The sequence below is a fragment of the Phasianus colchicus genome, chromosome 7 (assembly GCF_987193195.1).
Source record: "Phasianus colchicus chromosome 7, bPhaCol1.hap1.1, whole genome shotgun sequence".
Lineage (NCBI taxonomy): Eukaryota > Metazoa > Chordata > Aves > Galliformes > Phasianidae > Phasianus > Phasianus colchicus.
This window is the reverse complement of record NC_143442.1, coordinates 19,904,575-19,921,807: the sequence shown is the minus strand read 5'-3', so window position 1 is coordinate 19,921,807 and position 17,233 is coordinate 19,904,575. Positions and strand designations below refer to the sequence as shown.

The 17,233-nt window shown below is 43.8% G+C and overlaps 1 protein-coding gene across 4 annotated transcripts in view; it reads right to left on the bottom strand.

The window, feature by feature from the left end:
• MAP3K20 (mitogen-activated protein kinase kinase kinase 20) overlaps positions 1-17,187 on the bottom strand; it is an 86,081-nt gene extending 68,894 nt beyond the window's left edge. For 3 of the 4 annotated variants that reach the window (XM_031599457.2, XM_090144039.1, XM_031599456.2), the window contains exons 1-2: positions 17,030-17,187; positions 11,863-12,052 (exon numbers count right to left, since the gene is read on the bottom strand). In XM_031599457.2, the coding sequence (XP_031455317.2) occupies positions 11,863-12,021 (159 nt within the window). In that variant the 5' untranslated portion in view covers positions 12,022-12,052; positions 17,030-17,187. Of the gene's footprint in view, positions 1-11,862; positions 12,053-16,479; positions 16,613-17,029 lie in introns of those variants that run through there. The other variant, XM_090144038.1, reaches the window with a different exon arrangement.
• Between the last annotated feature and the right edge of the window lie 46 nt (positions 17,188-17,233).

The following is a 17,233-nucleotide window of genomic DNA, read 5'->3' as shown; positions in this document are numbered from 1 at the left end:
AACAAAACCAACCTGCATCTCCAAAAAAAAACCTGTCCCTCCTCCGGTTCAGCCAGACATTTCTCACTGTGTGACATTTCCTTCATCTGTCCCCACATGCTTGCTGTTTTGTTTCCGCTCGGAGTACCACAAGGACTACAGGTGCAGGGCTCAGGAGCTATGTGCTGCTTCAATGATAAAGAGCTCATTCAAACCTAGAGTTTGTCTTCTGGGGTAGAAGAATAAAAGCATCGCACATACCACTGCTTCCCACTTTCCAGTACCAGAGGTAAACAACTCCTCCTCTGAGGACTGCTCTAATTTACAAGCGGAGGGAAACCAACCCCCCAGCAAGGAAGAACATGAGCAAGTACAATTCTCCACACCCCTTTCAAGACAGACAACACTTAAAACCTTAAAGATTCTTCTTCAACCAAGAAAACCATGCTTCAGCAAAGCTGATCACAAGACACAGCTCTCCAGATGGCACAGGCAGAGCTCTTTTGACCACGCCGTCAGCCTGCCAGAGTGCTGTACAGCTACAAGAATTTCTTCACCTTTGCAGTACGTGCTGCAAACGTGCTGCGCACTGTACTGGCAGCACAACTGCTCTGGTGTTCACTTCTAGGACATGTGTCCCTGTCCTAGTCCTCTCTTCTGCACAGAAAAGTAGGAATTAGAGCTCAAGATGGTTACTTCTTACAGAAAAGATGCTGTCTGGGTAGGAAAAAAAAAACAAAGAAACATCTCCTCTTCAAACAGTCAGTGACATCTTGCTATCAGTTTAAGTGTTACCATAAAGAGGGTTTGGCTGATCCTGTGCACCCAGAAGGCACTCAGAATCCTCTGGCTTTTCCCCTTCTTGTATTTGAATTGTTGCAATTTAGAGGGCTGTGAGGTCTCCCTTCAACCAATCTCATCAACTATCTTTGTCTTTATCAAATCTGGGTAAAATTACCATAGTTGACTCTGAGGGGAAAATAAAAGACCATTGGAAATTACTGCTGTAAAGAGCAAGTATGATGGTATTACTGCAAGCCTGGAAAATATAACTTATGCAGTCACTAGTGAGTGAATTTTAATATTGGGTCTTCAGGGACTGTCTTGTGTTATTAGTTTCAGGGGCTGTTTGGCAAGGAAGCAACACTTTCTGTCTTAAATGGATAAAGATTAGATACTTATCTCTGGCATTTAGAGGATCAACAGTTTTGTGATTAAATCTCATAACTGTCATTAAAATCTAACTATGTCAGTAGGTAATAAACCTGTTAGGAAAATGAAGACATTTCCTGTGGGGGGAAAAGAAATAAAAATGCACTCCTATTTGGCAAAATTTGGAGTTTTAATACAACTAAGCATTTCAGTTGGGTAAATGGTGCATCTAACTTTAGCTTATATTATAAAATTACCATGACATTGCTTCAAGATCTTCATTAATGATACGCTTTGTTCCCATTACTGCCAAACCACCAAAAAAACAAAACTGTTCTTCTGAAAAGGAAATCTTGATGAACAGCTGCTAAGCCTTTAGAAGTATCCTGCATGTTTCTGTATGTAGCCACTATTCAGTTCAGACTAATGTACCTTTATCATTTTGTGTGTACAAAAAGAAAATAGAAGGTGTAACAGCCTTCTGAACAGATCCATTTTTTGCTGTAAGGCCGTACTGAATTCAGCATTTTGACAGGTTGAAGTAAATGGCGGTATACCAGAAGTATACTGAAATTGTATAGTTCAGATCCCAGTTCTTCAAAATATGTATTTTAAGATGGATGGCTTCTTTAAATTCTGAGGGAATTTAATTCTTCATTCTTTTAAAAGCTGTATACAGGGATGGATTTTTGCAACAATGAATAGCCTAATCAGGGTGAAGAAACCTCAACCAAAAGCTCACAAAAGCACCCCTCTATCCCTTCTCCATTTTTTCATTTCCACTTTTCTCTTGAAAGGGGCATCTCACCGGAGAACCTGAAGAGTGAAAGATTTTAAAGTGTAGGACTGAAATCCATCAAAACCAGGATTGTGGTCCAAACCCAACCAGCCGTCAAACCCAGAGATATGAATGTATGCTCACTTCTGTCTAATAAAATTTGAATCAAACACTTTGCATCTGATTCTCCATGTGAGCTTTTATGCAAACTTCTAAAGTGCAAGGAATCCTGGGGTGGAAGAGCTATTCTGAGAGATTTCACATAGTTCATGTAATTAGGGAAACCACTTCCTTTGATTGTAAGTGTTCAAAACAGCTGAATTTCTTCTTTCAAAGGAACTCTGTGATTTGGGTCATCTCTTTTACTTGCTCTTTCATGTTTCTCAAGATGAGAGGTGAGACTGTAGAGCACATTATTTAGAAAAAAAAAGATTCCACTTTTTGTTTTAGGGATTGAACTTGGACTATTCAAAAGGTTGTCATTTGGAAATCTATCTTTCTTTCCCTCCCTCTGTTTCCTTCTTTTCCTGATAAGCTCTTCAGTGGCTCCAGTGAACATAGTCCAAAATGCCAATTTAAACCTAAGGGAAAACTGAAATGTGGTACATAAAGAAAAAGGGACTCTCATTTTCCTTTGTACTGTTGTGGCCGAATATGTAATTATAGAGGAGCTCTAGCTGCAGGATCTCGGTCCTCATGTCACGTTTACTTTTTTAATGGTTCTAAACACTGACCAAGCAAAAAGGCAGAAACAGAGATTTTAAAAGACAAACAAAGCAACTGCCCTAGTCTTTGAAGGGGTGTATGGGTTTTTTCTTTCCCAAAAAGGAAACTTGGGTCACAGTTTCAAGGCAATGAACATGTCACTCGTGTTAACAGCCGATGCCAGTGTTGTCACAGAATCAAGTGTCACTTACCCTGAAAGAATTTATTAAGGCAGGCACCCCGTTAGTGCCATTACTCAATGTTCCTCTCAGTAACGGCCTGGAACAAGCAAGGAATCTCTCCCTTTTTACTACATTCCAGATAACACAAGAATAAAAAGGCAGGAGGTTTCACACCACACATTTTAAGTTTATTAAGTAACAGTGGTATGCTTGTTTATCTTGGGTGGACTGAGCCTTACTCCCCGTCAGTGAAAAATTATAGTCCTCCATCCAGAAATACAGCACCAACAGGGAAGTGGTTTGCAATGTGACCAGAGCAAAATTAGTTCAACAGCTCTGGATTTTATCCATCTGTTGCTACATACTTTATCCAGTGCACACAGACACATTGCCAAGAAATCAAAGTAAAAAGTCTCCTCCTCAGTTTAGACTATTAAAGGTGCACAGTTCACTGGAAAAACAGCAACAACTATTCATAAGCAACCATGGCTGATAGGATCATCTCAAACACACCTAGCATTACTAAAACAAAGGTTATTATATGATTAGACAAAAAGTAATTTCACGATACTTCTGCCCTCTAACTGCATATTGGCACGCATTACATTTTCATTGTTCTGCAACTCTACAAAGGAAAAGATATTATATTGGAAAATGCCAATCACTCACCAGAAGGTGCAGCAATTAAATTATCTTAGCAAGTTTCCAGAACAACAACCTACACACATCTCATCTTCTGCCTCTGCCAGATAAAAATCCATAAAGAACTCTGTTCTCACGTAAAAGCTGATGACTGCAGTCTGCATGTTTTTTCCTCACATTCCAAACATGAACTCAATATCAGACAACTGAATCCCCTGTCCACCAACAGCTTCCTTGCCTCTCCTGCAGTAACTCAAAGGTTAGTTTTCAGGTCTTTTGTTTTAACAAATTATGCTTGTTTTTAATATACCTACTGGAAAATCACATGCCCAGCACAGACACAGAAAATGTAATCACAGTGTGCCTCACAACATGTTTCTTTCTCTCCTTTCCTTAAAACATACAGCCATCACAAGCCTCAAGTCTTGGGAGTCTGAGAGTAGAACACAAATAGAGGCAGAGGAGGAAGGGAACAGACATGGCACAATTCCCTCACAGCGAGGACCAGCGCTACCACATCCTCTGGGCCCAGCTGCCCTGAGCCCCTTGGAGGGGACCAAGGTGATATAGAAATGGTCGCTGTCACTTTTGCTACCTGGCTTCCCAGTGGCTTTCAGAAACAGAAAATTATGCAGAATGATTGCAAACACGATTTCTTCCCAGCACTTCACCTGGGGACCACAAAACACACAGAAGATGGCACACAGGGCAGTCTGGAGGCAGCTGAACCAGGACAGCAGCTCCTTGCTTGCCCTGTTGGCCCAATCTCCCGGTATGCTTGTGTGATCAATTGAGTGTGAGAAGGGTTAACAGTGGAGCTGTTCCCTGGGCTCCTCAGCAGCCAACCGCTAAAATAAACAGGCTGCAGTGCTCCCTTTCACTGTTTATATGTCCTCTTAAAAAGGAAACTTTCTCTATCAGCACCTTAATAAGTGGCAATAGGTAAGCACGCAATAAGCTTTACAGGCAGAGCTGCATCATTTACAATTAAAACCAGACTGATTTTGATGCTTCACACAAAGTTAGAATCTACGTACTCTTCAACTTTGCTTTCAATGAAATCTTGTACCCTACTCCTTCACGCAACTCATGTGCAGCAGGGAAAAATTAAAGACAAAAAAAACAAGGCAAGAAAAGGAGGGCATACTTAGTTTTATCAAGACTCTTAGTGGCAGGGGACAAAACCCAGCAGTTCAGAACGGCACCACCACAATGCATGTAGCGGGTATTTTGGGGTAGTCCAGTCAAGACTACAGCTGCTCTGCTCAGCTTTGAGTAACAAAGAGTGGGAATGGGCTGCTGGCTCCACAGTGCAAGGCACAGCACAGCTCTGAATTGCATTTCATCAACCACATGCTTACACACAGCAAGCGAGAAGTTACCAGAAATTTAAAATACTTTCATATACCTCAGCAGCAACTCTGGTATCATCAGAAACAGCAACGTGCCATTCCACATGCGGCAATGCATGTGGATTATTTAATGAGAGCTCCCAAGGACTGCAACACCAGTGGACTCCAGAGCTGGTCACGGATATTTGATTGTCACCTGTGCCTCAAACACAAGCACTTACCATAAAGTTATTAATAGACACCACTTGTAGGGTGATTTCATTATCTTAACCTTGCAGTAAGAAAATAAGAGCGAGATAAATGTAGAGATAAGACTAATCTGAACTCTCAATTGTTTGAGTCTAGTTAGCAAAGAGCCTAAAACAGCATACTGAGAGAAAAGGAGCTCTTCTACATCTGTGAGATTCCTACACTGACGCTTCACTACAGATTCAGCATCCCAAAATACCACTCCACAGTTGTTGTTCACTTCAACAGAAGCCCAGGGTCAGCGAATGTCGTGGGAGGGGACATAGAAGAGCACCAATTTGATGTCAAAGGTTACTGGCATGGAGAAATAAGCAGCACAACCTCTCCTCCAAATTGTAAATAATAACTGAGCCCATGCAAAAAGATGACAGAAAAAGGAGAAATGTATCTAGAGAAAAACAAACAAACCAGCCTTAATAGAAACCAAGTATCTACTGGCAACCAGCAGGAACAAAAGTTTGCAGCAGAATTATTTTTGAGAGATTATATAATGGAATTAATTTCAAATTGGAAGAACATTTAAGAATAACAAGACAGGCTGGATATCGTGAGTACAAAAACAAAAAGGAAGACTGCTACTCAAATAATCAACAGAAACACATTTTTTCCCTTACAGAAATACTATTTACTGACAGTTTGTAGGAAACTGGTGTTAACACTTGCCTGCAGATGTTGCACCTTCTGAAAATGCAAATTTAAAGACAACCAAATTGAAAGGGTCCCAGACCCTTCACAGATACTCTTGGACAATGCACATGCATTAACTGAGCTATGAAAACTGCCTGTGTTTCCTTGGCCAACAGCACACACACAGTAGCTTTTCTTTACCCTGGCAAATTTCAGGATAATTCAAGAGAATCGAGAGAAAGACAGCAACACAAAAAATCCAATGCATTTCTATTTATTTAGCTGTTCATCAAGTTTGTGAAGTTACTGTTCACAGATGTCTAACCGTCAACAGGAGAAAATGTGTACTTCACTCTTTACAATTTCAGTACAAGATCTGGTATTTTAGCTGATAAACAAATATAGGATAACTTCTTAACATGAGTCTATAGAGAGATTCACCAGAGCTTGCAAAAGTGTTTTCCATTTATTGCAAGCTCAGATGACAACACTGACGGTCACTGTGTCTCAAACGAACCAAAATAACTTCTGAAAACACCGAGTGCCAGTCTGAGACTTCCATGCCAGTTTCATTGAAGTTGATGTCTAAATCAAATTAAGCCATAATTGGCTCGATTTAGAACAACTATGTATACGCCAGCCAGTAAGAAGCTCAAATTAATTGGTCAAAAAATCTCAGTAAGCCACACAGCTTGTACTACAAATACTCACTATTCACATGAAGTAACTCCGAAAGATGTTAGTCATCTAATGAAAACCTTGCCATAAAATGTTTAAACACACAAATAAATAATAATAATAAAATCAGTACAATAAAGCGTAGCAAAATACAGTCTCTCTTTAAAATAGACAAAATGAAAGCCATGCCACTTCTTCCCAGGAACAGACGTATCTGGCAACGTTGAATGATTTTTTCATTAGACTGGTATCTCCCAAATACCAGCGGGGCTTTGAATTCATTTTGGTTTTAACGCGTATTCTGCTTCATACTTACAACATTCTTACCCAAAACATCCACTAAGAAAATCTCTTAATGCACTGACTTTCCTAAGACCTGAGAACATGACATTCCTTTCCAAAAAAAAGTAGTTCTCAAGAAAATCTCTCTTGAATGAAGGCCAAGAGTACGGTAAAACCAAAAACAGACACAGCCAGAGATGTTTTGCAGAAGTCTGTCCTATCGACAGTGGTTTATTTTGTGAGATGCAGAGTATAAGACATTAGGAGCACCTGAACCCATCCTCTCAGCTGCCACAGAACAGGCAAGGGCACCAACTATCCTTCTGATGTCCTTCTGGGAATACCACAGCACTAAGAGAAGTGCTCTAAGCCATTTCCTTTAACAAAATATAAAAAAGAAACAAAAAAATGCCTACAAAATAATCACAGTATTGAAAAGAAAAAAAGCCATTTTAAGACCTACCTTCAATATAATAAGTATAGCTGAAAAGAAATAGAACTTTTGACAAAATACAGCAGCATTCCTTTAGAAACTATGGGGCTGGAAATGTACCCATGAGATCCTTAGACTGGGGATATTTGACCTTTAAAAAAAAAAACAATAAATTGTGAACTCTGTAATTTTCCAGCATAGGTGCAGATCTCTGGGAAGTTTGACTCCTGTGCTTATAGGAAATACTCTGGGTCACCTTTCTCAGCTCGTTTGCAATGCTATATGCATGCAGGAAGCACAGGTTGGGAGCCCTGGGTTTGTTGCCCTCTCAAGATGTTCTCTTGAATCACTTTACAGACTGACCAATTCAGAACTGAAAGGGCTAATGGGAGCGGAAGCTCTTGGAAAGAGCTAATAAAATATTAAAAAAGCATCAATATTGCCCTTCATTACAGTTAGATTCCAGAAAGAAGTCATCATTCAAGACTGGCACACAAGCACCCTTAATAGCTATAAACTGCAAACAAAAACATCTACTATTTTAAGTTTTGTCTGGGCTTTGTATCAATTTCAGTTTGGTTTTGTTTGTTTTGCTCTATGTTACTCTGTTGTTTTTCCTCTTGTTACTCCTGAAAGCCATTCCCAGTCCTACTCTTATGACCCACATTAAAATTGCCACGTACTCTATTATGAGTACAAACATGAGTGAGGTAAGGCCAATGACATGCTGATGATTAAACTTAATTCATGCAGTTTGAAAGTTATAGGCACAACCAACATCTTCTGGACAGTCCCTTCCAGAAGTGGATTATAAAATAAAAAGAAGAAACCAGCTGCATTATTTTTCATATGAAAAGATTTATAGAGTAGTTGAAAAGATTCCTTAAAGCTTATTGTACAAGTGTATTACATGCAAGAAAATCTAACAGCCAAATTTCCAGCAATAGAGCACCAAAACCAGCAAAAACATGCTTTTATTCCCGAGCCTCATAAAATCCATTTGCATCGCACAGACATGACTGAACAAGGCAGGCACTGTTCATCAGACCCTGTTAACATGTTTTCTGCACGAGTGGCTGTTAGCTCAGCAGCAGCACTTTCCAGTAAGATCTCAATTGCATTCTACTGGTGTCCCCACCTCCCCCCGCAGCTTGTCGAGGCCACTGCCAGCCCTGGGAAGGGCTCCAGGAGCAGCCATACTGCATGGAACCCAGCAAACCTACACACAAGTGCTACAGTTTCAACAGCTGAAGTAAGCAAACCAGATGTAATGCTACTGCTCAATGATAGCACAGAGTTCACAAGCCACAGAGCATTCCTAGAGAGCGAACACATTACAATTAAGTGCAAGTTTCAGGTAAAACTCCAGTAGCACAAAGCTCACAGCGAAGAAGCACAGTACTGATCAGCAGAGGCGTTTCTTCTTGCCCTGTATGCATCATAAACATCATGGAGGCAGTCTGATTTCCCTTTAAAACCAAACGCTACCCGAGTGCTCATACAGGACAGCAAAACTGCAATTTAAATTTGTTTTTGCTGTTACTTAATCACTCAAGACACAATTAAGGTCTGCTTAATCAGCACAAGTTCTGCCCCAAGTTTTGGGCCTGATACTCTAATCAGGGCCTTGCAGAGGGTTGCTCTTTCCATGCACCTATCTAGCTGTACTCATCCACAGCAACACGCACCTCTTCCTGTGCACTCAGACTTTACAACTCATCCACAAAGAGGCAATGCCTTGCAGAGGGCTTTCCACATTTGAAAGACTTTTGAAGAGAACTGATTGAGCTACACTCTTTCAACTATCAGCTTTTCTGAAAATGTGTTTTAGTCCAAGATGCCGCTACATACTGGAACAAAAATGCTTTGTTTTACATGTTGGAACTTACTAGCCATTTGGCTAACACAAAGCCTGGTTTAGCTGGGTTTGTTTAATAAAATGAAGCACAGATACAACATATTTGCAGAATGACATCACAGCTCTATTGACTTGGCTTGTGCCCCTCAGGCTCGGTAAGCATGAAATTCCTCTGAGCAAGCTTTTCCCAACTCTGCTCTGTTTTCTCTTTATTCAGTTGTTATGGATTACTGGCAGCAGTTAAGAGAAATAAAAAACAATCAGTCACAGCGTTAAAAAGGACATTTCCTTTCAAAGAAGTAAGAAAGGGCAACAATTAGTTTTCTGGACTAAATGCAAGCTTTCCAAACATCTACATACAGTTAGAGCAAGTTATTTTCCTACTGCTATCACAAGAGTCATTGCCTCACCATGACTTTCAGCACAATGAAGTCACTGACATTCAATATTGTCATAACTACAGATAAACATACTACAGACAAACACTGCATACTCCGTATGTAAACAGATGGACAGCCATTAAGGTCAGAAAAGACTTTTAGACCACCAAGGCTGGCTTCCAGCATTTCACAGGGCAGGACACCTCAACAGGCTCTCTTCTGCTGAGCTCCATAACCCGACACAAGTAGTTGTCCAAACAGACATCTCATTTCAGTGTAAAGGCATGAAGAGATGGGAAGGATTCTCAACTCTGTTCCTTCTCTCTGTAGTCTGTTCCAAGTGTTACTCATCCTCACTCCTTATAATTTGTGCTTTATTTCCCATTCTAATTTGTCTGGCTTCAGATCCCAACCTTTAGTTCTTATAATAGCTTTTTACTTTACTTTACTTTTTACTAGATTAAATGAGCCCAGCATTCTCTTTGTATGAAAATGCAATTGTTGTAAGCAACCTCTTGTGTTTTTTAATTCATTCTCTAAGGTTTTTGACAGACTGATCCTCACAAAGCTTTCTAGGTATATTTAAGGTATCACCAGTTGCCAGTATCCTGCCTTTCCTGAGAATTCCCAAGAAAAGATGTCCACACCAGCTGCTTCCAACTACAACTCAGCCTTCTGTTTAAGTTGCAAACAGTGACCAGTCTAAAGGAAAACACACCGATCTTGTTCTTGAAGGCACTTGCCTCCTTCTGTCAACACTCCTAACTGTCATGTCCCCCTCACACCCTTGCATCCCTATACTTTCCACTCTCCGCGTGTTGCAATTTTCCAGGGCTGCCTCTCCAGTTTGTCAGCATTCTTGCAGGAACAGCACAGCCAGGACTGCACCTACTGCTTAACATCCTCTCCCGGTGCCATTTACTCAGACAAAAACCAGTTCTGAAAAACAAGACTTGATCCTCATCCATTTATGCAAGGGCATTAACTTTATTTGTAACACCACCATGAAAAAGGTGCAGGCCTTCATTAATATCTAAACAAATCCTCAAATGATACTAAATTCTTTCCAGCATACAGTTTCCTTTTCCCAACCTGTATCCCTCATTACAAGCCAAACTTTCCATTTGGGTGTTTACAGAAAATATGTTATTTGAATAGTCCCAACTGTATCAGGTGATACGCAAGTGATAGATAAGTGGCTGTCCTACTTTCTTCATTATCTCCCATTTTGTTACAGTTTATGACATCATAAGTGCAGTAATACTGTTCTAAAGTAGTCTTTCAGAAGTGCTTGTAGTACATAACAACACATCTAAAACAGACGAATCTATTCAATAAAGATGCTTCACTGACTGCTACTGAGATCTGCCAGTGGTCTGACTTTGAAGCAGTGCTTTACTGACGCTGCCTAGCACTGATTTTACTTATCTTTCGATTTTTAATATTTGTTAATATAAAAAAGTACACAGAGAGCAGTGCAAATTGACACCGGACAGAATGCATACAGCTTTCACCATCATCAACAGGAAGAAACACGAGATCCTTCCAACAATTTTAGACAGTAACTTGCTTAATCATGATCAAACACGCTTGTCACATCACTAAGCTAACTCAGTAACTGAAACAGTAGGTGAATTCGGGTGTCTGGTTATTTCCTAAGCATGTCATCCTTACAGCCGCTTTGCTGTCCTTCCACTTGTAATTATCTTTCTAAAATGCTCTAATGATATTGTATAAAGTGATATCCCATATAAATGTAAGATTATACAGTCTGGTGTTGTCCATTGCTGCCTGGCACAGCCCCAGTAGTGACCTGCACACAGTCCAGGGTTCTGCGAGGACGGCAGGCACCGCATCTCTGCTGGGGCTGTGCAGAGCTAAGGGTCAAGAGGATTTCCAGGTAAACCTCTTACAGACGGCTAAGCTGCAGTAAGCAGTCATTCTGCCTTTTGCTGAAGGACCCGTCTGTCTTCGCAGGCCCACAGGAAGCCACTGGAGAAGGTGACTGGTGTGCTGGTTAGCCTTAAATCACATTGCGAGACAAGTGCAGCCGTGGGCAGCTTGGAGCCCACAGAGCTGCATGGGAGCTCCTGCAGCAGCAGGGCAGAAGCAGCGCCTGGCAGCGCGTGCAGCACCTGCAGTGCACGTACAGACACCAGCTACAGTGCTTGTGACCACACGTACGGAGGAGAAAACCAACGCAGGCAGAGACAGGAAACACCAGATACTTCCACCTAATTACATGGTCAGTGTCGTCAAATGAGAATTACTTGGTCAGTGGATGCAGGAGTTTTCTTCCTCCTCTGGGTCAGAACAGAGAGGAGTTGCTGCACCAGGAAGGCAGAGGAGGGTGGCAAAAAAAAAAGAAAAAAAACACAACAGAAACACCTTAAATCAGAGACAAATGCAGACAGAGCCCCGTCAGCAGGTATTTGCTGTAACAACATGCACTTACGTAACGAAACAAATAAAAACCAGGGTAGATTGCTTCAATTAACAGAACAGAAGACAAAAGGCACTTATGTCCTTGTTTTCACAGCAGAGAAACTAGAAGTAAACTCTTACCTCCTTTTCTATTTTGAGCAGCTTCTTTACAGCCACCTCCTTGTCCTGAGAAATCCATCGGGCTCGATAGACGCTCCCAAAACTCCCTCCACCGCAGTTTTCAAAAAACTGCAAGTCATCAAATCTAATTTGCACAAATGAAGCACTGGTAGACGACATCTCATAATGACAAAATATACCACAGCGAAACCTGCAAAGAGAAAAGCTGTAGTTATTACACACTCACCACAGATTTATGGATGTTCTTACCTATGTTCAGACACCCCAAATCAAGAACCTGTTGCAACAAGCACGCTGCAGCAAAAATCTACTGAGCATAAGAAGAAAAAGCCTACAAGCTCACTGCCCAACAGGCTGTGCAAATGTTTACATTATTTGCACAAGCTACTAGGAACAGCTGGGAGACAGAAGAGACTAAAAATACTCCTCCCAAGCACCTTGGAAGGAGCTGCGCAGAAAGCACACATGCCCCTGTGTTGCCAGCACCAAGCTTGCTGGTGAAAGAGTAGTGCTTTCAGCTCCCAGCTCACACAGCAGCTCGGGCACGCCAAGCACACGCACGGCACACTGAGTGGCCGCTGCCAGCCAGGTACAAGCACTGCGCTGGGACGCCCAAAAGCCCGGCCACAACAAATGTCTCCTTCCAAGTGAGTCAGTTGTGTGCACGTGTTACAGCACAGCGAGAGCTCACGGTAATTTATCTAAGCTACAATATGCGAAATTGTGCAGCATGTGCCAAGAATGGCTTCGGCAGTTCTGAGAGACGATCCATTTTGGCTGCCAGAACAGAACGTCCTTCTCATAGATCTCAAAGCAGTAAGTAAGCCACGTGCCTGCTGCAGACTTCAAGCAACGCTATCATCTAAGCGAGTGGACAGCATGTAATTTTAGGATCCTTTTTCACTGGTCATGGATTGGCAAGCTGTAAGGTCTCCAGAAGAGAGCAGAGCAGGCAAGGTCCTACAGAACCTGAACCACGAAACTATGGGAGAAATCTTCACCTGCTTCCACAAACCTGCCACAATCACCACCGAGTTACTGCACAGACAAGCAAGAAGAGTGAGCGTACAGCATCTGAAGAAGGAGAGATGGGTCTGAATAGAGCAAACAAATAGAGGTCTGGTTTTGCTGGTGAAAACCACATCTGCAGTTATACCCATCTATCTACTTCGTGCCAGAAAGCCCTGCAGGCCAGAGGCTCCTGGGGATGATACCAGGCTTCATGTGCTGTCTGGGGCTGGAAGCTGCACACCTCACATACCTCCTACCTCTGCTCACCACACAACCAACAGCCCTTTTGCAACACAAACGCACAATTTTCCCCTCCCAGTTCTCCAGAACGTGCGCGTAAGTTGATTAACAATTTGAGGTATCATTTGACCATAAATTTGTCACTCTGTCCAAACAAGCCAAGAAGACACTCAGATTTTTTTCCATGTTATATAAAAGAGCATACAGTCCTTTCTGGAACTGCCTGGTGTGCTGTAAATCTCCCCACTGCCCACAAGGCTGGAGGCAGCAGCTGCTGGGCTGTGACAAGGAGCCCGCAAGAGGCCCAGTGCTGGCTGCAGCAATCCCTGCAGCAGGAAATGAAGGCTGCTCTTCCATTATCTATCAGCTCCTCTGCTGGTAGAAGTGCCCGGACCCTTCTGCTGACCTTTCATTCTTGTTTCAACCTTGCTGTGTTGTCGTTGGTTTTCCTTTCATCTCCTGCATTCCTATGGAAGAGCAGGATCATCTTCTGCACTGCCCAAGCACACACTTTCTCTGAGGAAAAGCTCAAAGGGAAGGAAATCGGTCACTCCTGCAAGTCAGGAGCATAATGAAGGCAGCTCTGACTTTACGCTTCTTTGTCAGTGCTGCTTAATCACCTGTTCTTCAGAAACAAAGGCCCATTCCTCATTTCTAATTCAGCCATCCATCCACACCAACAGTGTGTACCTGTGCCTCAAAATATATAGCACCTTGCAGGCAAATAAAACAGGTGAACTTCCCAATCTGAAGAACTTAAGGCATGGCCCTGCACACACTTATGCAGGTAGGTAACAATGGTGAAGAGAACATCCTCCCTACTGACAGCAGAATTATTCAGAAGGGTAACACCACTCACAAGCAAAAGCTTAAGCAGCACAGTGGGACAATCCACTGAACAGTGCAAGCAGCTGACAGCAGGTGTTTGTGTTGGAGACAGCAGAAGGAGCAGAAGGCCAAGTGAAAGGAAAAATGCATCAAAGGAAACAAACATTTCTGGCCTTTACTGTAGGATTTTGATTACTCTGAAAAGCTGTCAATTATTTCAAATTATTCTCTTTCAAAAAGAAGGTTATCAATTTTATTAAAAATGATTTGACTTCTTAAAGTTAGAACAAGCTGTTATTCTGAGATTTCACTAAAGAACAGACCTCAGCATTTACTAATATGCAACAACATCCACAGCAGACATTTGTTAAATACAAGTGAGCACCCACCTGTGCATCCTCCCTGCTGCTTAAAAGTCCACCAATTCCCAAACCTTTCTGCAATGACAACACGATGCTCAGCACACAAGCATTTCCAGAAGCTACTGTTCATCCCTTTAGCACCTTTTCAGATTTATCTACAACAGTCGGATGCCAGCGCTACAGTCACCAGCATACAATAAAGTTATTCAATTTAAAGAACAATTTGTGGGTTTTTATTAGGTTCTCCAATATGTTTTTTTCCAGAGAAAGTGGAAAAGAGTCATAGCTGGGACATCCTTCATTTAGAGATCTGTAATTAATGAGAGCCTAAGGTAGGTGCAGGGTTTTCTTCTAGATGAAAGAACAAACCTGTTTCAGTATTACCCCATGTTTCTGGATGCAAGGCAGTTAATCCTCAATTAGACAGATCAATCCCTTTGTTATGTTAGAGAAAACAAGTGTTTAGAGCAACAGCTGCATGTGACAATTACACACACAGTTATTAACTTGTCATGCTGTTCTAAAAAATACTTAACATCTGAATTTACACCATTGGTTAAGAGAAATATCTGGTATTTCCTTAAACTCCAGATTCTTATGTCTATCCAAAGCAAGTGCATCACTCCACCCACACGCAGCATGTTTGCAGACCACGCGTTTCCAGGCCAGGAGAACAGCCCTGCCACTGGCTCGCAGGCCTGGGGCTGGTTTTTGGCAGTAAGCATTTTGGGGGAGCGCTGCCTGCATCTCAGAGTACCAAAATAGGAAAAACCCAGCGTGGCCACCGGCGCTCCCTCCTGTGCCCCAGAAGGGGCTGAGCAGCAGGGGGATGGCCAGGGAGCAGCACGCTGCCTCATTCCTCACACAGAGCCAGGGCCCTGCTGTTCATCACTGCTGCTCCCTGGCACTGACAGCTTCCCCTTCGTGGCCTGAGAGCCACGAGCAGCAGGAAGGGAGAGTCCAGCACAAGCTGCACTGTGACTGCAGTTCAGCACACGTCTGCAGATTTTAAACCGCATCTCACAACCTGCACGTGCACCTGGATGCTTCAGATATTTGACGGCTCCAAAACCACAAAAAAATTTCCCCAAATCAAAATGCAATCACCACCTTTATGTCTACACAAGGAAACCCCTCTGTAATTCACTCCCTCTCCTCAGACTATGGCTCCTCAAAGCCGGATTCAGTGCTTCTTTTGGGAAGGCATCCTGCCAACAAATTGCCAATAAAGTAGTAGCACACTACACTTGTGCTATCTTAAAATACACAGCAGAATGTGCCAAGTTTCCTTATTTGGCAAAACAGCCCTTTTGCTTCCAGGATCTTTGACCACCCATTTTTAGACTCAATCATCCTTTGTATCCACCAGGGCCTACGGGCTGTGGAGACACCAACCTGGGCTGCTGCAGCTGCAGCTTTATTTGGAATTTAACAAAAAAAAAAAAAAAAGGAAAAAAAGGAAAAAGAAAAAACAGAAAGCCACGGAAATGCAAAAACAGAAATGTCCTGAAGTATGGCTACCTGTCACTTAATGTGAGCAGAAAACAGAGAAGGAGCTATAGCAGTACTGAGCTACAGGAGGTACTGCAGAAGGAGTTTCTGTGAGATACCCTATAATCACATTGTAACTGCTGATGGCTCAGATGCAGGCAAATTCCACGGACACCTCCAAACTAAATGTATCCAAATCCAAAGTTACAGTAACACCAACCTCCCCTGACCAGACCCAGCAGCAGCAGTGCAGGTGTCAGCACTCCAGGCAGTGCCTTGGTTACATGAACAGCAGCACTCGCACACGCCTTGTGTCAGAGGACAGGAATTCTGCCCAACGTCCATTAACAACGTTTCTATTTTCATTTGAATTTATACAAGCTCTGGCACTACTGGAAAAAAAAAAAAAAAAAAAAAAAAAACACCAAACTCAGCCGAAATAAGTTGAGTACTTCAGAAAACAAGCTGCTCTATTGTCACCCGGAGCCGCACCAGCAGCAGAGACCGTCCCACTGCACAGCCCTTGGGGCTCGCCCTGCCACCCCGCACTGATGGCAGCAGCGCGGCCGCACCTGAGCGGGGTGTGCGGGGCCGCTGCCAGCACCGCACAAGGTTGTAGGGCACAGGCTGGAGCTCTGGCCCGGTACCGCACTCGCGGCTAACCCGGCACCACCACCGCTCGCACCGTGCCACCCGCACGCCGGGCTCGCTCCCAGCAGGTAACGCGGGCCCGATTCCGAGGGCTTCAAGGGCAAAGTCCTGACAACGCCGAACCGCACGCCTCCAGCAGAAAGCCGCGATGTTCTCAGGCGGTGACCCCGCGGATCCGGCGCTTCTCAATCCCTCCGCCCCGGGACTCGGCAGGGGAAGCGGCGCACGGCGCGGGACCTCGAGGCGCAGCGCCGCACGGCGGAGCGCCGCTCACGTGTGCGCGGACAGCGGCCAACTTGGGCAGGCAGCGCGAAGTGGGGGAGAGCACGGAGGGAAAGGCTGGCAGCGCGCTAGGGAATGAGGAGCGGGAAAGAAGAAAGAAAAAAAAAAGGGGGGGGGGGAGAGAAGGACGTCGCACCTTAAAGCCCAACCTGAGGGATCTTATGACCGCAGCACACAGCGACTCGGCGAGAGCCTCTCCCTCTTTCCCTCCCTCCGTTCGCGACATGTCGGGACACGCGGCCCCCGCAGCGCTCTCCGAGCACTTCCAAACTCGTCCCGGCAGCCCTCCCGTCCCTCCTCACCTTTCCCGAGGACTCCGGGCTGGCGGCCGACCCCGAAGCCGCGGCCCGCTCGCCGCTGCTGGAGGCTGCGACCGGCGCTAGCGCTTCTCCGCGCTCCGTCCCCCGCGCTTCCGGTTCATGCCGGGGAGCCGCCGCCGCCGCCCCCGCGCCGCCTGCCCGCGGCACCACCCCGCGCTGCGGGGAGCCGGCCCGCCGCCTGAGGGC